This window comes from Myripristis murdjan, chromosome 23, assembly GCF_902150065.1.
Source record: "Myripristis murdjan chromosome 23, fMyrMur1.1, whole genome shotgun sequence".
Classification (NCBI taxonomy): domain Eukaryota; kingdom Metazoa; phylum Chordata; class Actinopteri; order Holocentriformes; family Holocentridae; genus Myripristis; species Myripristis murdjan.
Genome location: NC_044002.1, coordinates 21,594,358 through 21,621,141, shown reverse-complemented (window position 1 = coordinate 21,621,141; position 26,784 = coordinate 21,594,358). Strand labels below are relative to the sequence as shown.

General features: G+C 40.7%; 1 protein-coding gene and 1 long non-coding RNA gene across 4 annotated transcripts in view; one reads left to right on the top strand and one right to left on the bottom strand.

Moving 5' to 3' along the window:
- Positions 1–26,784, top strand: part of nap1l1 (nucleosome assembly protein 1-like 1) — a 39,927-nt gene that overhangs the window by 5,891 nt on the left and 7,252 nt on the right. For 2 of the 3 annotated variants that reach the window (XM_030045532.1, XM_030045534.1), the window contains exons 2-12: positions 4,405–4,443; positions 7,105–7,193; positions 12,001–12,103; positions 16,200–16,341; positions 19,566–19,658; positions 21,641–21,769; positions 23,516–23,587; positions 23,686–23,825; positions 25,368–25,513; positions 25,648–25,667; positions 25,848–25,970. In XM_030045532.1, coding sequence (XP_029901392.1) covers positions 4,427–4,443; positions 7,105–7,193; positions 12,001–12,103; positions 16,200–16,341; positions 19,566–19,658; positions 21,641–21,769; positions 23,516–23,587; positions 23,686–23,825; positions 25,368–25,513; positions 25,648–25,667; positions 25,848–25,970 — 1,074 coding nt within the window. In that variant the 5' untranslated portion in view covers positions 4,405–4,426. The remainder of the gene's footprint in view (positions 1–4,404; positions 4,444–7,104; positions 7,194–12,000; positions 12,104–16,199; positions 16,342–19,565; positions 19,659–21,640; positions 21,770–23,515; positions 23,588–23,685; positions 23,826–25,367; positions 25,514–25,647; positions 25,668–25,847; positions 25,971–26,784) is intronic. The other variant, XM_030045533.1, reaches the window with a different exon arrangement.
- LOC115354966 (uncharacterized) lies at positions 1,020–12,713 on the bottom strand. Its single transcript, XR_003927834.1, has 3 exons — positions 12,601–12,713; positions 3,663–3,665; positions 1,020–1,033 (listed from the first exon to the last, which is right to left on the bottom strand). It is a non-coding gene; the product is annotated as an uncharacterized LOC115354966 (long non-coding RNA).

Genomic DNA, 26,784 nt, shown 5'->3' with positions numbered 1-26,784 from the left:
AACGCTGTGGTAATCCATCTCTCTCAAGGGAACGTTGTGCAGGCTGTGTGTGTTTGTGTTTGTGTGTGTGTGTGTGTTATGTGGAAGGAAGGTGGTGTGAGTCACAGTGAGGCTTGATCCCCTCTGGCCCCTGTAGAGGACTCCTTCTGTAAGCATGTGGTTCGATTTGGCCAAGTCCAGGGGATTTATTTTGTAAAAATGCTCCAACAATGAAGTCATGAAGCATGTGATTTTAGCCAGTAAAACTGAAGCCACAATTATTCCAATCCTGGATAATTAGTCCTGTGTAAACTGCTTATTTTGACAACAAGACTTAGGCATGGATTCAACTGATTGATTGCTGTCAGGAGTTGTATGAAGGGTGGATTAACGTGGCTCAGCGGTTATCAAACTGTCGGTAATCTGGGTTGACACGCTGGTGCTAGTCAGTCGAACCATCAGTCCTCCTCCTCCTCGCCCTGTGCGCTCGTTGTAGAAACGTTTTATTTGCTGTAGTGGCGCTCGTCTTCCTGCTCTGCGCCTTAACGAGCGGGATGAGAAACTAAACACCCCCAAATGCTGCGAAGTCTCTTCTGTGGATGCCGCCCAACATCAACATTTTCACTCATCTGCCCAAGTGTTGTTAAACAAAAACAATTTAACCTGCCAGGGATGATTCTTATCAGCTATAGCGATCTTGCAGTCGTTTTCCTGAAATGTCACCCTGCCTGTTTTGAATGTTTCCTGCAAAAAGTTGGATACAGTGCCAAACATGGAAGCAGGTTTACATTCAATTTGTAATCTAGTGTTTGCTCACTCACTTTGTTTTAGTAACGTTTGTAATTTATCATGAAGTGACTTGCAAATAACATCCATTTGCAACTATAGATAGGCTAGTTAACCACCTGTTGAGTTCAGATGGTCCCGTGTTGTGTCGAGCCAATGTAGCAGGAGGTCATTACGGAGACTTTGATTTGATTGGCTCACAGTCAGCGAGTCTATGTCGGCCAGCAGGGGCAGACAAAGATTGTGAGTAACCGAAGTCATCAAATGTCTCTTTCCTACAAACTTACCATCCTGTGTGGTTGGTGCCCATGCTGATTTACCCACAAAAAACATTCCTTCTCCATTTCAAAAATAGTCATTGATGGGTAAAATCATGAAAATATCAAATTAGCCGCTTTGCAACCAGCTGACTGCTCTTATCGTCTGGTTAGTTCATTCAAGGGGTTCATGATACTGGATTTTTTGCTGACATCCGATAACCGATATTTTCCAGCTCGTTTGGTTGATTGCTAATACGATACGTGCACATCAGTCTCTCCTGTAGAGGAATTAACATTTTACTATGCCTGCTCTTGTTGTGAAGGCCCACTGGCAGATGCAGATATAAAATATAATCCTTTTCAAAATGTACACATTCACTGGGCAAAATAACAGACTACTTCAGCTTGCGTTATGTAAAACATACCATGTTTAATTTTGCTCCTTGAACAGGGTTGGGCGATGCTCTCCCTGAGACAACCCTGCCAACAGCCACAACCTGGGCAAATTTGACCTATTTCACATAGAAATTTTCATGTGGGGAGACAACTGTAAACTTGTTGTGGTGACATGGTGGCGCCTCAGCACCCTAAATGAGGCCAGAGTGCTGCACAGGTGAGCTGAGGCCTAACTGTAAGTAAAGGGTAGGGGGAGGAGACGGTTAGCAGGGTTACGCGATTATGACTCAGATGATAAGCAATTTTTTAAAGCAAAATTTAGCTTGAAATCGTCGTTAGTGTCTGAATTCATATTTCCCTTCATGTGTCTAACACTAGTGTCTTGAATTTGTTTTCAGCTACACTATAGTACTCAAGGCTCTACAGTGCAAGTATTTCACTTGTATTTGCCCCTTAAATGTGTGTGAACCGGAAAACCGATTTACAAGCGCAGTGTGCGAGGAAAATTACAATGCACCGTAATCTTTTTCAGGTGGTATTGTTACCTCGAGTTTACAGCACAGCACACCACTGCATTAACAGAAAAGCCACAGATATCTGGTTGTTTAAAAGTACCCGTTCTCCCTTGCATGTTGAACGCATAGCATTTGCTGTAGCTGCTTCACAATAAAAGCCTCCCTCTGGTTCACCTATGGAAAGCTATTTTGTTTTTGTTTTCTTGTTTAGAAAATTTCTGCTTTTTTATTACACGGGCACAGTGGGGAAAGTGGCTTATCCTTAGTCTTGTGTGGTTTGAAAGACCAGAGCACCCTGAAGGAAAGCTTTTAATATGAAACAGCAGCCTTTGCTTCTAACAGGCAAGGGCCAATGTGTGATTTTGGTGGCACATGCTATTACACAGATGTGTCCCCTTTTTTTTCTTTTTTTCTTTTTTTTTAAATTAACTGTCACTTAACTTTTTCTTACTTTACATTTTCACTTTGCTCCTGCATTTCTTTGTGTGCTCTTAACTTTTTTCATTTAGAGCATGTCCTTTATTGGGGCAAAAGTTAGCGTAAATCCCTGGTTATTGGTATCATGCTGATTTTTCACCTCTGCTGGTTGTGGAAATGAAAATTGCCGTGATTTATGGTGTGGTGCTAGTGGGCAGGTGAGGTTTTAAAATGAAGGCCTTCAGTTGTGCTTTGATCTGTGGCTTGGATGCAGGCTGTCGGTGAACTTCGGTGTTGACTGATGCATGGGATTTTTTTTTTTTTAAACACATTTTTATGCATTTCCTCCAGGGTGGGGGCAGTGTGCACACAGCTGTATCGGGGAGGAGTTGGAGGAGTCGGATTGCTTTTAATGGCCGATTTGTTTCCAGCTGAGTAATTGGGATGAAGAGATTTTTAGCTCGTGCAGAGTCACAGTTACATAATAAAATTCATGGCAGCTATCTGATGGGATGGGTTCCTTGGCGAGCCCCTCCTCCAGCCCTTCATGAAAACCTTTAATCAAAGATGATCAGCTGACCCTGTGTGCTGTTCTCTAGCATTGCTCTGCTTCACAATCAGTTTTTCACCAGTATCAAAACACTGAACAGCCACACCGGGGCCAGTCGGGAGTTTAGCGCCTTGCTCAAGGGCACAGTCAGTAGTTGTTGAAGGATTTTCCCAGCTGGTGTGACCAGTCGCAAGCTGGCTGCGTTAATGTCTAAGCTAAAGCTGCCACTTAAGTGAAGGGGGAAAAAACAAACAAAAACCCTATGTTGAACTGTCTCGGTCGGCCTGAGTGAAATCTGTTTGAGATGTGGAATGTGAAATTTGAAATGAAATTTGAACCTGCTTGGAGCAGCAGAGTTAATGCACAAGAGCTTTTCAGATGGTGCCAGATGAAATGTAGGTTAGGGCTGCAACTAACAAATATTTTCATTTACAATTTTTATCTATATGTAGCAGTATCCAATGTATAATGTCAATATGTAGTCTCACTTTTATACATTTTTAGATTTTCCTAATTTTGCTCATTGTTTTATTTAATGTACAGCCTGTTGAGAAACTTGACTAATTGGATTATTTAATGGCTTCATTGATTATAGTTTCATCTATAAAATGTTAACATTAATAAGAAAAGCCTGTCACACCCTAAGCGATGTCTTCAAATGTATTCCTTAGTCTGACCAATGGGCAAAAAAAAATCATTTTTTAAAATGTTGTTATGTAGAGCGGAGGTCATCCTGCACACTGCTGTAACTTGCAAAACGTCCTGGTTTTATTCACCAAAAACTGCATTGTTTCAGTCAGAGACCTTCATAAGATGTTAATAAGATAAGGAGTTATAAAACGCACCACAGCCAATTAAACAATCAAACACATTATTCACCGTGCACAATTTTGTGGATGACAAACAGCTGATCTTGTGTATGGTTTGTGCTGTTTTTGGGAATAAAACTGGGAAGTTTGCAAGTTGCAGCCGTGTGCATGACGACCTCTGTCCTACTTTTGGCCTTTGGTTTTTTGCTTCCACCATCTGATAAACATTCATTTGCATTTTGTAATGATATGAACCTGAAATGTTAAGTCATCCTTAGCCTTTATGACACTGCAACCACCACATGCTTGGTATTTTTACTCAATAAATGACTAAAACAAATCTTATCAGAATTATAATCGATTAATGTTCTGTTGATCGATAAATTGTTTCAGCTCTAATGTAGGTTATGGAAAAGAATACCAAATGGCCTCCCGGATACTTTCCTATAGCTGAAACTTCCCATCACTAGCGTGGTGGAGCTGATTTACAAACAACAAATTTGTCACTGCAGACAGCTGAAAACAAGCAGTAAGAGTAATTGGCAAATGTTTTTTGATCCAGGCAGGTCGGATGACAATCGGATGTCAGTGGAAACTAATTACTTTTCAACCTGCCAGCAACTCTAACCTAATTGTTTTCTCCTCTCTCTCTCTCTCTCTCTCCCTCTCTCCCTCTCTCCCTCTCTCCCTAGCATCACTTGAGACTCGGCTAAGATGGCAGACATTGACAAGTAAGTGCATCTTCTACAATCGGTTAACCACACACTGTCAAAGAGAGCCATTTCCTGCCCTCGTGTGCCCATTCTGGGGCAAACATTCCTGTTTCTGGATCATTAGCATATTTGTCCAGCTGGATCCCTCTGTGCACCCATTACACTTAGCTGACGCCCTCATCTATAGCGATTTTACAGTGGCTGAGCTTATGTGGATTTTGTGACTCGCTCAAGGACGCTCTGAAGGAGCTGGCGGCTGTTTGATAGACACTTTGACTGCTGCCGGTGATTTTAACCTGAGACACTGTGGCTCTCTGAGCATAGCAGATGGGAGTTTGGTGATGGAATCAAAATGTTGACATCAAGGTGTAGTCGCACTGATGTCTCACAACACGAGTGAGTTACACGCTCGCATTAACAAGTCTGCTGGGAGCATGAATGATCCTGTGTCTGCAGCCCACATCACCAATCAATCATTAACCATGCATCTAAAAAAAAATGGGTACGTGTGGACTGACAGATGATGGTCTGTATGCATCTGCATATTTCTTTCTCATTTTTTCACATCTGGTTATCTGCCTCGTTTGCTGTCTTTGTAATATTTCCTATACAGATATTGGTCGCCTTGTAATTACCTTCATTGTAATCACCTGTGGGCTTTATTATTCTCACTGCTTCAATTGTATAAAAGCTTTTTCTGTTAATTGTGTGATGGTAGTCTAGACTGAAATATCTTTTTTTTTTTTCACAAGGATAATGGATTTATTTTTGGATATTGAGAGTGCTGTGCTTTCCTCCTGTCTTAGTAAAGACTGTTAACCCCAGTGTAGTTTAGACACAAGTTGGCTGATTGAGACCGTGCTTAAAGATATTATTTCCCCCTGTTTTATAGTGATTTAACTATGCAAGTTAAAGCAGCATCTTGCAGAAAAAAAATCATTCAAAAAGTAGCCTAAACCCTTGTGCAAACAATGGCCATGCTGTTTGGTTTTTAAACATTTCAGCTAAATATAATAATGCTGGTAAATATATAGCTGCCAAAGATTTTGGATTATTGTCATCTGATTGGCTGGTTATCCTGAGTTTCTGCCTGCAGGCAAGATCAGGGTGTTGTATTTAGATAGATAGATAGATAGATAGATAGATAGATAGGTATACTTTATTGATCCCAGACTGGGAAATTCACACATTTGTTGTCCCAAATAAAAAACTGTATTTGGGAGAACAATCAGTGTTTTTTTTGTTTTTTTGTTTTTTCTTGTTTTTTAAACAGACCTCAACAGTGTTTATCAAAGTGGGAGTTGGTGGACTCCCAGGGGTCTTTGAAGGGCTGTCAGGGGGTCCTCAGCTAGATGATGAGTAGTTAATTTCACCATAATGTATTGACATCAAACTATTTTCATACTACAAAGTAAGACATTCCCATCACTTAAAATGGGGCTGCTCAGCTTTGTGAGAGTCAACATGATGGTCTGAAACATGATAAAATGGGCTCTAACATCAAATTTAAATTATTAATTGCATTTATACAGTGAAGTTTTTATTCTTCACCAATGTATTGCATACAGCTTACTTAAGGGTTTTTTTCTGTATGCTGGCAGGACTAGTAGGCTCTGGATATTTATCAGTCTTGAATTTGAAATCTTTACTTCGTGCTGTTGTTGTCCAGCTGGGATTCAGTGCCTGGTGTTTGTTGTAGTATGTTTCCTCAGTTAGTGTGGGGATTCAAACCGACAGCCTCCTGCTCCTGTCTGTCTGCACATCAGTAACCGGGTTAGTGGCTTCACCGGCGAAGCTGACGGCGTGCAACTGTCAGCTTCATCATAGCTCGCTCGCTCTCGTAGCTGCTATGGAAAATGGTTGTTTACCCAGCATGGGCTGTTTGGGATGCCACGCCTGGGCTCAGGTTGCCTCGGCCTGGTCACACACACACACACACACACACACACTCTCTCTCTCTCTCTCTCTCACACACACACACATACACACACACGAATACCTCACAACATTATGATGGATGGACCTTGACATCGGTCCAACAGGGGAGACGCTCCAGTGGCTGTCACAGGCCATGAGGATAGAGGTCCTCTGACTCTCATCCTCACACACACACACACACACCCTCACTCTCACTCTCTTCCACTGTGAGCCATTGATTTTGCCGCTGTGGTGCAGACTGACAGCGGATGCGAGGCCGTGCAGGTGAAGCCTTGTTGCTTACAGTGTTGTGCTGTTCTGCCTCGCATTTAAATGCAGGGTGTCATGTTTCAATATGTGGAACAGCATTGTGGGTAAAAAGACTCTAAAGCGGATTACTGTTGTGATGAAGAAGGCCTCAGTCTGAAAGCTTCCTGAACGGGAAGCACGTCCAAATGTGTTTACCGGCTTTGTTTGAAGGTTGTGAGTTTGAATCCCCAGACTGGCCTGGGTAATGACTTTTTTTTAATTCCTCAGTTTCACTATTCTACTAGTCAAATGTGTTTTTTCAAAGAGGAGATCAAACCGTTTGGTGGCCTGTTGAAGTGGCCGGTACAGTGGCCAAACGCATTGGCAGCCGCAGCAAAAACATGCCAGAAAAGTGTCTGGTGTGTGGTGGTTGCTCCCTGGACTTACAGCCTGTTTTTCAGACTGTCTGTGATTCAGCTGAACCTCGCGCTCTCCCTCTGTCTCCCTGAGCAGCAAAGACCAAGCTGAGCTGGACCCGGCAGATATGGAGGACATGGAGGAGGTGGAGGAGGAAGAGACGGGAGAAGACGTCAACAGCAAAGGTAGGAGTCTGACCTCTGACCTGCAAAAACCACAGCACAGACCAGACTGAAATGTCTGATAGCGGACAGACGACTGCAAAGTATTGAAAGCTGTATTATAGGTTTTAAAAGCAAATGTTGGGATTTTTGTTGATTTGCAGAGGAAGCCAACTGAGTGTCGTTTGTTTTTTGGAAAATCAGATTTCATGTATTAACATGATTAGAAAAGTCAATAAAAAATATTGAATCATTCAGGTTTTTCTATTAATATGGCAGAGTAGAGGTCTGGACGCAACATGCGCCCCTGCTTGGTATTTAGGCCAAATTGACATTAGCTTAACTTGGGGTTTTATGTGTCTTTTTTCTGGCTGGCAACATTTTTGAATTGTAGTTTGAAGCTGGAGAGCACTAATCCATTTTATTTTGGGATCTAGATGCTGTTTATGCACCCTTTGATGTTCAATAAATGATTCAGATCGTTCCTCATATATTAGCCCGCTTCCAGCCCATTGTGGATAGAATTAGATGGCTGTTTGGCCTCGACTATTTATAGCGAGACTGAATAGTCTTTTTAAAACCCAGACTTGAAGAACATGCAGTCCCACTGCCTACGACAGATCTGTCAGCGCGACCACACACTCAGGAAAGCCTCCCATCAGGTCTAAAAGCCTGCTGAAGATTATAAATGCATGAGTAATGCAGAGTTGAAGCTTGCCACTGTTTACAGGCGGCGCAAACTCGTTAGGGCCGCTCGGAAATGTTGAAAATCAGGCTGCTCTGAGACGCCAGTCACAGTCAGACTGAGGGGGACCAGCAAATCACAGCTGAAAAGGTTCTGGGAAGCGACTTGATGTTTGAAACTTAAAGTGAAACTGCCTGCTGGCTCCTTGGTATAAATTAAACAGCAGCCGCCCTCTCCTCCATCTACCTTATTCTTTGTTGCAGGCGCTTGTTCCTCTGCTGGAAATGGGGATACATAAATCCATGCTAAACTGTTTCCTTCTTTAAAGACGGGCATGTCTGACCTAGAAAGGGAAACGCTCTTCAAAATTTAGGGCTTGTGTAGATCAGTGGGTAGAGCCCGGCACTAATATCAGCGAGGAGAGGGGAATCAGTCTCTGGAGCCGATGTGTTCACAGCCATGGATTCCCAGCTCATACTAATTATGAATGCAATCATCGTCCAAAATGTTCTTTTTTGCCTGTGGTTGGTAATGTAAAATGTTGCTGAAACAATTCGCCTTATTCACCTCAGCGCCATCTTTTGTTAACTGATGATTTTGGTGGGATTGGACTCAGACGTGACACAGACTCCAGTGTTAAAAGTGAATCAAATGACATTATTAGATTTCACATGTTTAACCATCAGCAGTTTTCATGATAGGAAACAAATGGAGGTGAATGGCTGTTCTGCTGATTGACTTTCATTTGTTCTAAAGCAATAAAACAACAGCTTAAGAAAACATAGATCAGTCATGGGAAATGTTTTATTGTAGCTACTGAGATGATTTCCAGCTGTGACTTTATTAATCCTAGTGCTGCAATAGTTTTTTTTTTTGGTAACGTAGTGGTGAGGTGAATAAGGCAAATTTAGTCGATTGTCAGGCATGAATTTATTCTTATAATTGAGTAATCATTTTAGTCATTAACTAGAAATATCCAGCCATTTGCTGGCTACAGCTTTGAAGTTGTTAAGATTTTCTTGCTTTTCTCCTCTCTTGTCTCCCTAAAATGAAACCTCGGGGTGTTTTTGGCTGCCAGGCAGACTAAGTAAGCAATGATAATACATCACTTTGAGCGCAATAACCTTTCAAGGTTGCATTTTTCATTAATTTTTATTTTTATTTCATTAAAATTTTATTTTTTCAATTTCAGTGTAGCAATCCTGCCTTAACAACTAATTAAAAGTAGTTTAGTTTTTATTTTTTGAAAATTCTTGGTTTTAGTTTTTGTTAGTTTTTAATCTTTTTTGTTGTAATATGGGGTATTTGGGAAAATCCTGCTGGCATAAAACTGGCGCAGCAAAAAAAAAAAAAAATCATATCCACCCCAAATACTAGACTGATATATGAAATAAATGGACAAAAACAAAAACATAAGACATATTCTCCCAATGTTTTGTTTTTTAGTTGGTTTTGTAAACACAATAGTTTCACTTTTTTGTAAAGCCTTGCTTTTAGTATTTCAAAGAAAATGTTTTTACATCCAGTTCATTATTTCATTAGTTTTTCTTTATGTTAATAACCTCGCTTCCAGTGAGCTTTTGTCAAGATTTTTTTTTCTTTTATCTCCCAAAATATTAATTTAAAGAGTGGTTTCTTTTGCCTGGTCTGGTTTCTCTCCCACAATTCAAACACATGCAGGGCAGGTAAATCAAGTAGAGATGCAGAGATACAACTGGACCGATAATTATAACCAATAATCATGTTTGCTGTGGCCAATAGTGCTATGATAACTGATAACATCACTCTTGCATTTGCAGTAATGTGAAGAGGCTAACTTTATAGATTGACCAGTTTACTTTCACGCTTTCTTTGGTTTGATTGGCTCAGGGCCGAAGTGTACGGTGGTCAGCAGGGGTCAAATTCGGTGAAAGAGCAGCGACTGTACAATGACAAGGCATTCAGGTCGGCTCACGTCGTCCGGTCAGTGTGGCTGGCGACCCGTATCGATTTCAGCCACCGACGAAAAGCACCGGTGTGTTTATTTGACTCGATGCCGCGACACACACAGCGGCGCTCCGCCGGCTGGAAGCACAATACAAGCAAAACGCCCCGGACGTGTCAACAGTGAAAAGTGACTTCCCATCCCTTTTAATCTTCTCACCTGTCTGCAGCGATCTGACAGAGCTTTGATAGGTGCAAGCAACATGTCGGACACTTAGGATTGTGCCGGCTGTTGCCTGTCTGCCACCTCGACAGGAGTGCACCTTTTTTTTTTTTAAAGCTGACTGCTGCCTCTTCTTTCGGTTTCTTTGCAGCATTTCGTCGACTTAAATAAAAAGTAGTTGTCACACTTTATTGATTTATATATTGATCAAGGTCAGTGCTTATTTTATAGCAATACATAAAAACCCAACGTATACAACAGACAAAATAACGCCGCTAACGCCAGACACATAAAATAAAGATATTAATACACCAGATGCAGAAAACAACCAAGCAAATGGGGCACACGGTGGAGAGTATATCGGTTGCAGTTAAGCGGGTTTACAGCGTGTGGAACAAATACAAAAACAAAACAACTTGAGCTCGTTTGAAGTTCTCTGTTTAAGAGTCGCTGCACGTAAACACCTTATCTTGTTTGTAGTACCCAGGATGAGCTCAAATCCCAAATAGTAGAGACTCTGGGTTTATGTGTGTGAATATTTGTGCTTTGGATGTAAAGATACACTCATTGGGAGCTGAAACTTTGTTTTTCTGAGGTGGTTACTAACATCTCGGTGATGAACTGCTAATGTTTTAGGTGTTAAATCATCAGTTGTCTGTTTCTGTGGTTAAAAGTCAAAGTAGGTGAATGTCACTGGATGTTACATAATCATATTGATTTGAGAACATCCCCCTCCCCTTCCATGCATCTCTCTTTGTCCGGTGCTCTGTAGTTTTCAAACTAGTTGTTTAGGTAGAGAAGAAGTGGAACTGGAGGACCGCCACGCTTTAAATATTACTTGGTCTGAATCGTTATCTTTACTTTATGTGCACACACTCAGTGCTGAAATATGGGTGACACTTTATAATAACCATCATTAATAAAAGGTAGATTGAACTTAAGTCATTAGTCATCTTACAGTAACAATGGAAACATTTTACATAATATATTAAGTATTTGTTAATGATTACCAAAGAATTTGTAAACCTCTTTAGAAATCGTTTGTAAAACATCAACAAACAAAATACATAGATGAATGAACCAGATTCTATACATCTTTGCTAATGGTTAAAATTTGTTTTGTAAACCATCCATAGACATTATTTTGATGACTATGAAATTACTACAGATGTTAATAATACTTTGTAAATAATGTTGAAGCTTTAAACTTCTAATAGTTTGTTTTGACTTGAACCCCAGACTCACAGGCAGCAGTTCTAACATTATAAAACATCCAAATAATGTTTCTAGATGGTTTATATGTTTTTTTAATTAACCATTTAACAAGTGATTATAATCATTAGTTGCGACTTTAAATGTTTTATATTTTTGCTACTATATCATATCGTTATTAATTGTAAAATCACTGTTAATTAAATTTAATTAAGTATCAATTCACCATGTATTAATGATGGTTATTATAAAGTGTTGGAATATGGAAATATGTAAGGTGATTTGGGTGCCGGTAACAATTCAGGGAGTATTAACAAATGCAGAATGCTCCACTGAAACACTGCCAGGCTTTGTCCTGTTGCACAATATAAAAAGTATTGCAGGCACACTATTGACTACAGCAAATTAAAAATCACAGGAGACTGCAGACTGCTGTTTTTTTTTTTTTGTTTGTTTTGGTTTGGTTTTTTTCCATTTGCTTTTTTCAAATAAAAGTGTGGACTAGGTATTAAGCATGATTTTAAACCCTATTGCTCTCCCACAAATAAAGTTGCATGTGGCAGCTCTGATTTAATTCAGACAGCTTCCCAGCCCACCTCAGTTATCAAAATAATCTTCTTTTGCACGCCTCTGAAAGGTTTCAGGCTTTTTTTTTCCCAGTCCAGAATGATTCATATCAACTGTTTACCTGCTGGCAGAGTTTGAGAAATTGGACTGTCTTCATACTGTACTTTTGACCTGTGTGTGTGTGTGTGTGTGTGTGTGTGTGTGTGTGTGTGTGTCCTCAGCTCGCCAGCTGACGGTGCAGATGATGCAGAATCCACAGATCCTGGCTGCGCTGCAGGAGAGGCTCGATGGTCTGGTCGGCTCACCGTCAGGATACATGGAGAGGTCAGACACCCTCATCTAAACTTTGGGTGGCAACTTCCCTCGTCCCACAGGGAGGGATTTGCCCTGTTTTTCCTTTCTCTACTTCCATAGGGGTAAGAGGGGCTTTAAGCAGTGACTGTTTTGGGCATGACCTAAAATGTGTGACGCTGTAGCCACATGAATAAAACTGTCATTAAGTGCGTTGTTCCACAACTTCAAGCCACGATCACTTTTTGTCTTTAGTTGTGGGGACAGCCAGTAGGCCCTGGTCAGAGGACCTGAGTGACCTGCTTTTGATATAAAGACACTAAAGCAGGGTAGGTGCTTGTAATCGGGTTGTCTGCCTACTAGTGTCTGAAATAAACCATTTTTTGCTTAATTGCTAATGGTTGGTAAACCAAAACAAGGACATAATTTTCATCACTTGCTCTGTCGTGGTGCCTCCAGCACAACAAGGCCCTAAATCAGCAGCTGGACTCTTCTCCTCTTTGGTCCCTCAGTGGAACGAGCTACCAAACTCCATTCGATCCACAGAGTCCCTCTCAGTCTTTAAGAGAAGGCTAAAAACCCAGCTCTTCAGGGAACACCCGCTCACCTAATGGATTGTGTAATCCCCCATATAATTAAAAAAAAAAAATTGTGCCTCTGTGGTTTCTTCCTTCCTCTATGCACTTTATGCACTCTATACATCCCCACTCTGCTCTGCCTTGTAGCTCCTCTGTCCTCTGGGGCAGAACCAGCGCTTTATGACACTTGATGTTGTAGTTCTCTCCTGAAAACATCTTCGCTTATGGTGTATAAAAATCTCCTATGTACGTTGCTTTGGATAAAAGCGTCTGCCAAATGTGAATTGTAATTGTATCAGACCAAAATAAATATACACAAATTCCATAGAAATGTGACCCTAGATAATTTCAGGACTGTTTGTCTGAATTATAATCTTCCTGTATTACACTCTTCCTTTGGTAGCAATTAAAATGAACTCATCGTCTCAGCTGTCTGTAGTGATCCTGTAGTGTTTGTAGGTGCAGGGAACGTGTCAGACTCTTCAGGCTGTGAGATCTGCTGGCTGCTACAGCAGCTGTTTGCAGTTCTGTCTGCCACCTCCTGTTCCCCCTTGTAACAGTGGGTTCACATGCATGTTAATATTGAAACTTCATTTTGCATGCTGGCCTATGCAACAACTTGCAAAGTCAGCACACAGGAAAAGCTCATTAATCAGATAGTGGCAGTGTGTCCATTGCAGGTGGAGCGTCACTGCTGTGGTCTTGGGTTTCAGCTCTTCGGCCTCTTCAGTGTGCAGGCTCTTAACCTTTTAACTTGTAACTGCATCAACACAAAGGTCAACTTGGGTGCATGTGAGCTATCTAGCAGTGATACCCATTCATGCCTGTTAAATATTTAAAAGGCACCATCGCAAACATTGACTAGCTAGCAAAAACCTTGTTTTTAGATGTAGTTCACAAGTCAAACAGGTTTGGATAGAAAGTGACACGTGCAAGAAAAGGTTTCCTGTGTTCTGTACATATTTTTCATATGTCAATTCTGAGAACTAAATTTGCTTTAGTTTCATAGTCTTTTGACTAAAATGCATTTTAGTTTTGGTCACATTTTAGTCATTTGAATGTTTTTGTATACTTTCTGCTGACAAAATCTCAGTGGTTTTAGTTGACCCTGCTATTATACTGGATCTAATTCTAGTGAATCATTTTTCATATTTTCTTTGTAAATTTCTTATTACATCACCTAGTGATCTTTTTAAACATGGAATGATCTATACTCCTCACTGTAGCCTCTTGTATTTTGTATCTAGCTCTTGTTTTTATACTATACTTGATATCAGAAGTAAAGTTTTCCCGTATCTGTTCCCTTTCAAACTGAGGTCAGGAGCTGTTTTCATTTGTCCATTTCTGGCATTTTCACCTCTGACTTGTTGACAAATGTCATTTAATTTCCTCATAATTTGTGTGGTTCAGTGGTTCATTTGTTTAGTTTTTGATTTGGAATTATTGTTTGTGTACTTGCAGTTTCAGACAACACTGCCACACAACATAAACACTGCCAGTGTCTTTACTATTTCAGAGCATAAGTGCCAATAAAAGCTAAATTTTGCTTTTCAATCCATATTCACAGGAGATGTGTTGTTGGTGATAAAACAGTTTCAGATTATGCTACTGTTGCAGTGATTGTAATTGGCTCTGGATAAGAGGATCAGCTAAATGCATCAGCTAGATGCCGAAAATATGACTTAGGAATTGAGGGGGAATGTTGAGTGACTGCAGCTTCCAAGATGCTGTGTGTGTGTCGCTGTGTGTGTTGGCTGGCGGAGCTGTGCAACCCACTGCTGTTCTCCTCAGCAAAACCATCAGCAAGTGGCCCTTTGATCAACTTGTCAAGCGTTTGGCAGTCCTCAACAAACTCTCAGACTCACCAGTGGCGACATCCAAGCACCGGAGACCAAAGATGTATTCCCTTGCCAGGATGGCGCGGGCGTTTTAATTTACCATACTGCAGAGAAACTTAATTCTGTGCAGCCTCACTGCAGCTGCCGCTTAGCAGACGTCTCAAACTGCTGCTCAACAAGGAATGACTCATGACCTCCTGACCACCGCGTTCATTATATGCAGGGTGGGACATGGACACCAGCTATCTGCTGATTGACTTTGACTATAATTAAAGAATCTCTTTCTAACAGTCATGTTGACTGTTAAATCCCCAAATTTGTGCTGGAAAATCAACACTTGATGAAGCCAGTAGATGAAATAGTTATGGGTCCTTTCTGGTAACCCAAATGGATACCAGATATTTTAGAATTACATTTAGCTCATTAACACATGCAAATGATTTAAAAGAAAGTTTAGAAAAGGTGGAAATAAAAACTGCAGGTGAAACAAAGTACAGAGATCTATAAAAACATTTCTCCACAATAGGACAAAAAATTAAGATGGCAGACTTGAGATGAGCACAGCACAGAAACTAAATGACACTTAAACTCGGAACTGAGGAGAATAGTACAAAGTAGAAATTATTTAGGAGGCGTGATTTCTCTTTCAGTCCATATGGCTACATGGTCATTTCCTTGATTACTGTGCAGGAATTCAGCACAGTTAAGACTTCAAGTTGGGTTTTTTAATTCTCAGGCCAAAGACTGGAGTTCACTTCTGATGTCAGAACACCCCACTGTACGGCTGTAAACCTTTTCATTTTGCATGCTACTAAAAGTAATCTTCAGTTTGAGTGTAGTAATGTAGGTGTCAGTCACCTTGTCAATCCACTATCGCCATATTGATCACCAAATAAAATCCATCATATCAAGAAAAAGAGCTGGGAAAAGTCAGGCATTTTAAATTCCCAAATGTTTCCCAAACGTTTAACAACCCCGATCCACTGCATCGACCAAACCAGGAGCCTTGATGCCTCAAGAATAAACCAATCAATCTTTCTGCAAGCGAGACATTTTTTTCTTCACTCTGCTATTAGATGAAGCATATCCCAGTAAAACCTGTTCTTGGCGTACTTTCTGTCCATTTGAAGTGGGCACTTGGATGGTCAGCCTGAGATATTGGGAACCTCTGGGGAAAGTGCAGCTCTGCAGTGTGGGGCTCAGCTTAAAACCTCTCAGTGGATTAACTTCTCCAAGGCAAGCTCCTCTATGGTGACTTTTTTTTCCCTCCCGGTGAGACAAAATATAGGTCTGAGAAGCAAAACGAAGAGCATGATCTTGTGGACAAAAATGGAAAACGTCCATCTTTGAGGACCAGGTTGTATAGTAGGGGTGCATAATAACCACAAAAGATGATTTTTATTTAAACTTAGTGCTCATGTTGTCCGTTTTTTTAATGTTGAAAGCATGAATGCAGCTTTGTCTGGACAGAGCATTCACTCACCTCAGTTTAGAAATTGTTTGCATTGGATTGTATGTCACTTTTTGTCAGAGGTGTACATACCTGACACAAGAATTGAACTGGCTGAATCTGTGGCTTTCAGTTAGTAGAGATGGGATGCCCTTCTCTGTCAAATTTTCAGGCCCACCAGCACAAAGATGAGCTACCCACGTGCTCTATCAGCTTTCAGATAAGTTATTTCATGTCTTTTCATCTGTGTCTGTCACCCACAGTTTACCAAAGGTTGTAAAGAGACGTGTCAACGCCCTCAAGAACCTTCAGGTCAAATGCGCCCACATCGAGGCCAAGTTCTACGAGGAAGTCCACGAACTGGAGAGAAAGTACGCCGCCCTCTACCAGCCTCTCTTCGACAAAGTACGTTCAATCTTTAGGGTTCAACCTTTCCAGTACTGATCTGTGGAGACAAATCTGATCTGGTCACAATTCATATTTTTTGTTGCTATCTGTCTTTATATAATGGATGCACTCCTGAATTTCACAAGGTTGTTTTTTTATATATATATTTGCATTTTTGTAGAATAGGAAGACTGTACAGTGTGTTTTCTCAAAGGGATCATGAACCAGAAGGAAAATAACAGTGGAAAGAATCCAGTGTTCTGAGGCTTTCAATATTTCAGATCTTAGTTGATATTGTTACCAAGAATTGTTGCATTGCAAATTGCATATTTGCAATATGTTGCATATTTTTTTCAATAAGAGTTGGAGCCATTGATTAGGGTGTGCTGTTGACTTCAGGCCGCCAGGGAACAGGTATGAAAATTCGTATGCAGGAAAATCATTGAAAATAATACAAATGGCATACTTTTTCAGGATCCTCTCATATACTGTTTAGAGTCATGTAATTACTAGGAAACCTGACTGAACATATAATCTTTTAAAGCTCCAGCCTGCCCTTTGTTTATACACACCACATTTGGTCTGAGCACCCCCACTGGTGCAGTTAATTTTCCTCAAGCAGGGCACTCAACCCCCAGTGGGGCCTTGTTCCTCGGTCACTCGCGTCAGTCCAGGGTTTTCCAGGCAGGTCTGGAAATTCAAAACCACTAAAATTCCAGATACAAGCCTGTTTTTCCAAATTCCAGTCTCTGGTTTTGCTGCTGGTTGAAACTGCCGGATATGTCCATTATAGCCGTAGCGATCTAAATCTGCTGCGGCTCAGTGACCCAGTCATCAGTGCACACCTGTGAACACTGATACTGATCATAGACACTGAGCTTTATGTTGAGGAAAAAGTCTTAAGCTTTCAAAACTGTTTTCCATGCCTGAAAATATATGGAAAGTAATGCAGTCAGAGTTTGGCATTGTCTTGGAAAATGGTCCTAAATCTTATATAAATAATTTAAGGCCAAGCATTTCATCCGAAATGAACAATTTCCCTCAGAGCAATTCCTTTTTATTGTGTGCAGAAGGATTGAGGGGAGACTTGAAAATGGGTCGTTACAAGAGACGGCTGTGTTTGTTGGAGTACTTCCTTGCTCGCTCTCATTGCCGTGTGTGTAACCGGACAGGAAAACCTGAGACTGCTGACATATGCATTGTTGTTGAATCCATAATATTGCGGTTGATGGATTCTCCCTCAACATTTGTGGCCTTGATCGGGCAGCCATGTTTATGCAGAGATGTGCACTGCTGCTCCTCCAGTGGAAACAGCCTCCTGCTACTCTACCACCCCCCACCCCCATCACACCCCCACTCCATCCGGCTCTTTGAAGCTCGCTCAACATTTTAAAGGAGCGTCTCTGAATTTTAAAAAAAAAAAAGGAAGCTAAGACTGTTCCAGTGATCCATTTTAGAGCCCAGATTATAAAATGTATATATTTATATGTAACACGTCCCACTGAAAAACCTTGTAACCCAAATTTAGGTGATGTATTTATTTCCCAGTCAAGCTGAATTTTTCCATGCTGCTTTAGTTCCACATACGTTTCATGTCATGGACCCACAGGCTGCACAGATGCACTGATTACCTTTTGGCCATGGACCAACATTTGTTGTCAAATGTTGTGAAACTTGCCCATTGTTTTTAGAGGAGATATCAGTGGGTGGAATGAAATCTGTAATCACAATAGAGATGAAACCAGCACCTAGGGTTGGGTATCATTTAGATTTTTGCTGATTCTACTTCCGATCACAGTTCTTACCGACTCCAATGTATAGTATTTTAGTACCAGAAAGTCAAATTGGGTTGAAAATATTACCAGTTTATTATCATCACCACCAGTTTGAAATGATGAAAATTTAGAGCTTTACTACGTCATGGTCATACATTTTCTCCACCTAAATGGAGATGTTTTTCGTCTTATTCCCAACAAACTGCTCAGGCTCCAGCTCATATTCCTCACACTGACTCATATTCAAATTGATTCAAAGTGTGTATGTTGTCTCATGACACAGTACTGCGGTTACTATGAATGGCCCGAAGAAATGTAATAATTAAAGCATTACATGTCACATGTCTTACATGTTTCAGAAGTGTTCTCTCTCTAAAACTGGGTTGGTTTTATGCGATGAGATCCAGCCTGCAGCCATCTTCAAATCAGCAGACGGCTTTGGTTTTTTATTTTTTCTGCATTGCTTGTTTGCGTTGATGTGCTCACAGAAAGCCCCGACACATTTACAGAGCAAATAAAATCAAACCAAAGAGTGAACGCAATCAAATAAATCAAGACTGGTGTGTTGACTGGGTTATATTTTCACCGTTTGTGGGCTTAACTCTGATCATAGGTAGATTTAGATCAAAGGGGTTCACCTGACAGTTATTGCGTTAATCAGGTTAAGATCAGATGGGTTTTATCTGTGCAAACATGTCCTGGTAATACTGGTATGCTGGGCTTGGAGGCATTCCTTCCTGTGCATTGGTGCCAAGTGAGGTTGACCCGGCTCTTCACTCATCTTGATCTGTTTTGTTGTCCAGGCAGACCGAGGATGGTCACTTGAAAAGGGCATTTTGTTTGCATGTAGTAGGCCTGGACGATATAACCAATAGTATCTCTTATTGTGGAGTGAGTTGATTATTTGGGATTTTGGATATCGCAATGTGATGTCATACATGTTTGTCTTGTTTTTAAAGCCTGTGTTACAGCAGAGACATGCTTTTTTTCTGAACTGCAAAGACTGTTGAAGCTGTTTTATTTGCCTTTACCTTCTTGGTAATTATAACCACATTACTAATGATTATCAAAAAAATCCTGTATGTGAATATCTTACAAAAGCGTCAACCTTACAATATCGTCCAATATCCATCAAAGTGTTTGGTAGATAATTGCTGAGTTTTGTCCATATTGCCCAGCCCTGGCATGTAAACATACCAATGATGGAAACTGTCATTGTTCACAAGACGGTGAGTCTTCAAACTTGTCACTCCTCAAGCGATGGTGGCAGGTGTGAAGCTGTTAGAGACTTTCAGCTCAAAAACTTCTGGCATACTCCTGCTTTTACCACGGCTGCTTTGCGTTTTTATTTATTTCCCCGTTTTATTTCACTTGCAAGCTTTCTCCTGCAAGCTTTAGACATCATCATAAATAAAACACAGTTCACAGGTGCAGACTTTTAACTCGACTGTCTTCTGTTCCTCGCAGAGAAGCGACATAGTGAAAGCAGCCTACGAGCCCACAGACGAGGAATGTGAATGGAAGGCAGATGAGGAGGAAGAGTTGACAGTAAGTAAGCAGGTACAGGTGACTAATACGCCTGCATGCCTTCCTCTATTTGAATGTAATGCATGTAGCTCACATTCTTATCCAGATCATTGTGTGAATGCAACAGGAGAATAAGCCTCAATTTCCTCCACCAATAATGGCGAGCCAGGGATTAAAATTTCCCATCACTGGCTGATTTCAGTCATTTGGGTTTCAGAGAGGCATTAGACCTGATGACATGGCTATAGATCCGCAGAAAACAAGTGCGGTCAGTGGCTCTGAGTGATATTTTGTCAGATGGCCAAAAATAATACCGGCAAGAGAAGCTGCCTGCTTCATCTGATTGATCTGCAAATCACTCTCCATCCAAAATACTCAGCCTGTCCCGTTTAATTTGATTATAGACGAACAGAGCACACCTGCCCGTATTTCCCTCAAAACAAGCCCCATGACAGACTACACACACTTCCATACAATATATTCTGAAATGTTTTTTTTTTTTTTTTCGGCCCATGCTTTTGTGCGAGCCAGTAGCCTTCATGGTCTGTTCAGCCTTGGTTGTAGGTATGGCAAAAAAATAAAATAAATACGCTTTTATTTAGCTTCCTTCGTCTCGCCTCCTCTGACTTGAGTTGAATGCTCATATTTTTAGCTGAGCATTGGAAGGTCAAAGATTTTTTTTTTTCTTTTTTTTCCCCAAAGACTGAGTCATTGGAAATAAGAAAACACAGCTCTGGCAACTTTTTCTTGATTTATAAACGGAGAAAAGTGAAGCAAAACTATAGTTTCTAGTCTAGGTTGTGATGGTAAGCAAAAATTAATGTGAACGGCAGAATTTGCATCAAAGTTGCGTTATCAAGACGTGCTGCCGCTTGAAAATAAAAAATAAAATAAAAGTAAATAAAGTGTTTTTAAAGTGACCCAAGTTTGTCGTGTTTTGACGGAAAATAACCCTAACCCTAACTCCATGACCTCTGAGGTTTCTTCAGTTTTCACTTTCAACAAGGTTATTTTGATGTATATTCTGATAACTTGAACTTTAAACCAACATGAGAAATTGCTTTTTGATGGCATCTTTGGCCGTATAGCACAGCTCCAGGAAGAAAGGATTTTTCAATTTATTTTAAAGTTAAGATAATGGCATATTGTTGCAAGAGACAGGTGAAGTAGTCTGATTCAGTGAGGGGGAGTGATGTGAAGCACTTCTTGAAGAAATAAAGTTAAGTTTCCAAATTGAATATCATTTTCATTATGTACCTGATTACATTAGACATTACAGGCAAACTAAAGTTAGGACTGCTAACAATCAAAATATCTGCAGAAACTGAAAGCACAGTATGACCAAGTGAAATATCTAATTGCAGGAACTGATGTTTTTTTTTGATTAAGTTAAACTCTTCGACAAAAGTATTATAAAATAATTTCTATGGTGCCACAGAGACGCCCTGACCTGCAAATCAGATTCTCCAGATGTAAGAAATCGCACATATTTAATGTTTTTCTCCAGGGAAAATGAAAACTACAATGCAAAAATATTAATTCCCACTAAAATTAGGGCCATATTGCAGCGACTATCTGTCAAAATATTTGTTTTATATTTATATATATATTTTCATTCAGTCCCTGGGCAAAAATTAAAAACCATCGTGCCCTGACAGAAAACCAGCCAAGCCTCAACCAAAAGACATGACGGCTGTCTCGCTGAACTCCAGGTTGTACGAGGGAGCAGGATTGTTGTTTTTCTGTTTTGGCTTCTCTGTTCCAGTCACAGCCCTAATGATGATTGAAATAGAGATTATATTTTTGTTAATTCTCCTGCTGTGGTATTTGTTCATCCTGCTGTTCAGTCCCCACTGCTGACATTAATCTTTAAAGTGTGGGTGGTGAAGGCTTTTGTCTCTCATACGGTGTCACATGTGAACAGAAAAAAATGGTGCAAGATGCTCGAGTTTTTAGCAGAGCCATGTTTTTAAAAACGAGATTTGTGTCTTGTCGTCTATCCTCCCTTCCATCAGGAGGAGATGAAGGAGAAGGCCAAGGTGGAGGAGGAGAAGAAGGACGAGGAGAAGGAGGACCCCAAAGGGATCCCCGAGTTCTGGTTAACGGTTTTCAAGAACGTCGACCTGCTCAGCGACATGCTGCAGGTAGGGCCGTCCAGACAGCCGGCAGAGAGGCAGGAAAATGGGTCACGCCAGACAGTCGCTGCTCCCAGCAGAGAGAGAGAAAAAAAAAAAAACAGCCTTTGCTGCCACCTGCTGGTCAAGTTGTGCATAGAACATCAGCTCAGCTCAAGAATCTGCAGTTTCACTCCACCCAAACACCACAGCTGCTGATTTCACTGAGTTGTTCGACTTCTCTTGAGGGTTTGGCTCTGTCCCAAAAGCTTACCACATCCTGATAGTAAACAGCGCATACAGGTTAATATAGTCAGGGTTCCCCATAGTATACTGGTTTGTCAACTGCTTTGATGGAAATGAAACATGCTTCACTCTTTTTTTTTTCTTTTTTTTTTTTTTAATTTGTTTAATTATCTACTAAATGACTCAACATGTCCTGACGGCGGTGTTGCTTACTACTGCCTTTCAGTTCTCTCACCCACAGCAAGATGTGCCTCCAGCTTTACAAACACCTTAGGTTTATTTGATAGGGTCCGATGCAGTGAACGTAAACAAACTGAAAACAGCTGTCCAGTGCAGGTATCATAGTGGTTTAAGGGGATGTGCAACACCCTAGAAAGGCTTTTAAAAAAATGAGAAATAAAAAATGAAAGGAAGTTAAACGGATTACAGCAAGATATAAAAACACTAGATGAGGGGGAAATCGATACAGCATAGTATTGTGATATTTTGTTTTAATATTGAATCAGCGGCTGTCAAGTATCGGTGTATCACCAAGAATCAATGCAACACTTATGAGAGGTCTCAATGGCACAGTTGGTCAGACTGTCTGCTTGACAATCTCATTTTGCTGCAATAAAAATGACTGAAGTGAGATGAACAGAATGAAAACTTTATCGTATTAGATAACGCAGATGTTGACAAAGTTTTCCTTCGGGGACATAATTTGTAATTGAAAAAAGATAATAAATCAACATAGTGGAAAATCACAAAACAGTCGTGTTCTGACTTTTATATAATGCTAATGATAATAATGCATCGTGGCGCCTCTGCAGAAAATTACAAAAGGACATAGTTGAAAACACAGGTTTGAGCACAGGTTTGTCTTTGAAATAACCAGGAGTTGGTCACTCGCCTAAAAGTGGAGAAGTTTGCAGTAAATTTCAATTGACCAGGTAGGCTTGGCTCCTTTCACAGAAATATCTTCCAGTTTTTACATCCCAATCGGATAACGAGAGAATTGCTGAGCTAAAAGTTGTATAGCCCCTTCCCCTTCACCATCAACCCCTTACCAAAATCTGGTGAAGATCCCCTTTAGCCCCTAAAACTGACCTGAGTACAGGAGGGCCAGAGAGAGGTCTCCAGAACAGCGAGATAGGAGTAAACACAAACACTATTGTTATAATTCAAATCAGTACAGAAATGTTTATGCATAAATGATATAAATATGCCTGTAAGTGTTAAAATGTGGAGTAGGCAGGCAGACTTGAGTTCATGCTTTAGTATACTGCGTTTTTGCACTTGCATAACTCAAAAGCAGGTTAGAATGAGTATGTTGTTCGCTTTTGGGACCGGGCTAATGAAATCAGCTGCTTTAGTGCTGACGAACATGAAGAATGCTTTCCATAAAAAAAAAAAAAACATCGGGCACAGAAGCAGGGAAAATGCAAACTTTGAGATCAGATTAATGCAGTTAAAATGCCAAAAAGGAAAAGTAATCCCTCTTGGTATTCACAGTAATCCTCTAACGATGTAATTCTTTTCCCCCACCAGGAACACGATGAACCCATCCTGAAACATTTACAAGATATCAAAGTGAAGTTCTCAGATCCCGGACAGCCCATGGTGAGTCTGCCTGACCGCTGTGTGCTCAGTTAAGACGAGCGATGGACGGCGTCATAACCGTGCTCTCTCTCGTTTTGTCTCCCCGCCGCCTCCTCCAGAGCTTCTCGTTAGAATTCCACTTCGAGCCCAACGACTTCTTCACAAACACAGTGCTGACGAAAACCTACAAGATGAGGTCGGAGCCGGACGAGGGCGACCCCTTCTCCTTTGACGGGCCAGAGATCATGGGCTGCACAGGGTGAGAGCCGCAGCCTCAGCCAAGTCAAACACAGCAAACCTGAGCATCACAAACCAAGCAACAGGATAGAAAGAAAAGTGATCTAAAAATACCATTAATTCCAACCATTTTTGCCAATAACATTATTTTTTGGATTAGATCATGTTAAATTAAGTTTCAGAAGATGGATAGCCTTTAATTTTCACATATGCATGTAATGGGTTTGAAGTTATGGCTTGTAAGAACAGAATCAGGTCGTTTGACTCGAAACTCAAATTGATCCAAAAAAAGGCAAATTATTTTTAAATCAATCACCAACAAGTGAAATGAATTAAATCTCTATTCAGCCACACATCTTTACCTTTCATTAGGTATCAGGCTGTATTCGAAAATGGTCAGTGTTGATATAAAACGCCAAAAGTGCATTAAAATTAATTTGTTCATTAACTGGAGCCGTAGTAATCAAATTCATATTGTTTGGCAAAGTAATGGGATTAACCAATTTCAGTGTCCTCGTTTCGGGATACCGCTGTGCTCGACCTGCGTGGTCCGTTATCCTCTGATTGATTAACTCTCAAGAATAAAGCATGGTGCTCAGTAGGTCTCACTTTTATTTTTTCTCCTACAATTTATGCACAAAAATTGAAAACACCCCTATTGTCAAACACTGCTTGTACCTGGTGTTACATAAAATAACAGGTACTGAAAAAGTAGCTCACAACATGTTTTAAGAAATGCTGTTTTTCTGCATTTGGGACCCTGTAGAGATTCTTTTTATTTCCTGTCATTATGCTGCCAGTATATTAAATTAAAACTATTCTGTTTCGTTCTTCTGTCAGCTTTGAGTCATGGCCTGGCATGTAGAAAAACAAAAATAAAACCCTGACAGCTGACAGCATCACCCCCACAACCTGTGCTTCTTTATCTACACCGGTGTTCTTTTCTGACACCAGCCCTGCGTTCCAAATCACATCCTTATACTTTTTACTTTTAGTATGTACTGCAGCTGCCCTTACAAAGTATGTAGTTTAGTATGAAATATGCACGCGAATGCATATTATTGGGACACACTACATACATCGTCCCTGAAGTCCGACCCTCTCGCTCACTTCCGCCGCCGTCCGTAGCGCCACATTTGAATGTTGTTGTCAGAATGCCGCTGCTGTTTCGTACTGCGCTGTCCTCTGTCATGTTTCTGATCTTCTGTCTTCCTGTCGCTGCTGCTGTCACTGAGCGAGGTTTGTGTGATATGTGTGTTTTGTTGTCGTCCGTATGTGGGCGTGGCTTGTACACACAGTCAGTGCGACGTAACGTCCGCTGCGCAAAGGATTGTGGGTCAGAATGGCCAGAGCAGCATGCTGAAATGCAGACTGTGAATTCTGACCGGATGTAGTAGAACATCCTGGTACTCTTGGCATACTGCATCTGACATACTATGTATTGGGACATACTAAATCTTTTTTCCCCTACTAAATAGTATGGTAGTATGAGTATTGGAACACAGGGCAGCACTTCAGCTTGATTCCCATGCCAAATTCGCCTCTTCCTCCTCTTCCTCCCCAGCTGCACGATTGACTGGACGAAGGGCAAGAACGTCACGTTGAAAACAATCAAGAAGAAACAGAAGCACAAGGGCCGCGGCACAGTCAGGACAGTCACCAAAACAGTCCCCAACGACTCCTTCTTCAACTTCTTCACCCCACCAGAGGGTAAGAGGCAGGGCACCGGTTATTAAAGTTGATATTGCATTGTAAAGAATCAAACCATTCAGTTAAAATCAATTTTTCTTCATAATACATGGCAGCGGTTTAACTTTTCATACCTGTTCTCTTGTCAATTACAGTTCCAGAAAGTGGAGAGCTGGTGAGTTACTCTATTTCCTTTGTCATTTATGCATTTTGTTTTTTTGTAAACCATTTCTTCATCTTTGAGGTTTTTATAATCTCCTGAAAACCACCTCTGTGCTCCTCACTGGCTCATGTACTGTATGTCTGTATGATATGTTTTGTGGTGATTAAACTGTTTTATTGTGTCTGTCTGCAGGATGAGGACTCGGAGGCCATCCTGGCTGCCGACTTCGAGATCGGCCACTTCATCCGCGAGCGCATCGTTCCCCGGGCCGTGCTGTACTTCACGGGCGAGGCCATCGAGGACGATGATGACGATGTGAGTATGAGCAGCTCCCTGTCAGCGAGGCTTTTCAGTGGCCAGTGCCAAAATTTACAGAGCAGGGCGGCTGATGGCTGATCTGTATAATGCCAATGTTATTTTTCGCAGTTGTTGAATGTTTATTTAACACTAATATTGTCTGCATTGTCTCTGTTTGCTTAAGCAGATCTACACTCTGTCTGCAGTGCACTTATTTTAAATTAAAAAAATGTATCAACTAAATAATGCCCACAGGTAAACAATAAACGTAATATCTTGCATCCTTTTGAGGCAGCGGTCTGCAAGAGTCCTGCTGTCTTGCTTCAGCGCTCCTCAAAAGCTCATATTTATGTGTTTGATGGTTGTAAAAACAGCTTGTTGTGTACTCGGTTCAACTTTCCCATTTTATTTATATCACAACTGAGTCGTTCAATCACACTCCTCCTTTAAATTCAGCTGTAGCAACTGGATTTGTAGAATATGGATAAAAAATCTAGGCGATTAGAAAGTTAATTTTGGACTTTTGTTAACTTTTATGACTTTAATGAACTCGTATAGTTTCAGAATACTGCATAAACAGTTTGGAGTTACTTTATATTGATTTTATGACTCTTTGGATTAAACCACTGATTGACTTTCATTAATTATATTTTTTGCAGGACACATTGGCAGAAATATTTTTTTTTCTTGTAGAACCACTGTGCACTCCACCAGCCAAAATGTCAGCATACATTTTCTAATGAAAAAAACTGGTACCTGCTCACCATGTTGTTTTTGCTGCTCTACTGCTGCAGTTTGGCTTCAACTCTAATGGTTTGGGGAAAAAAAATTA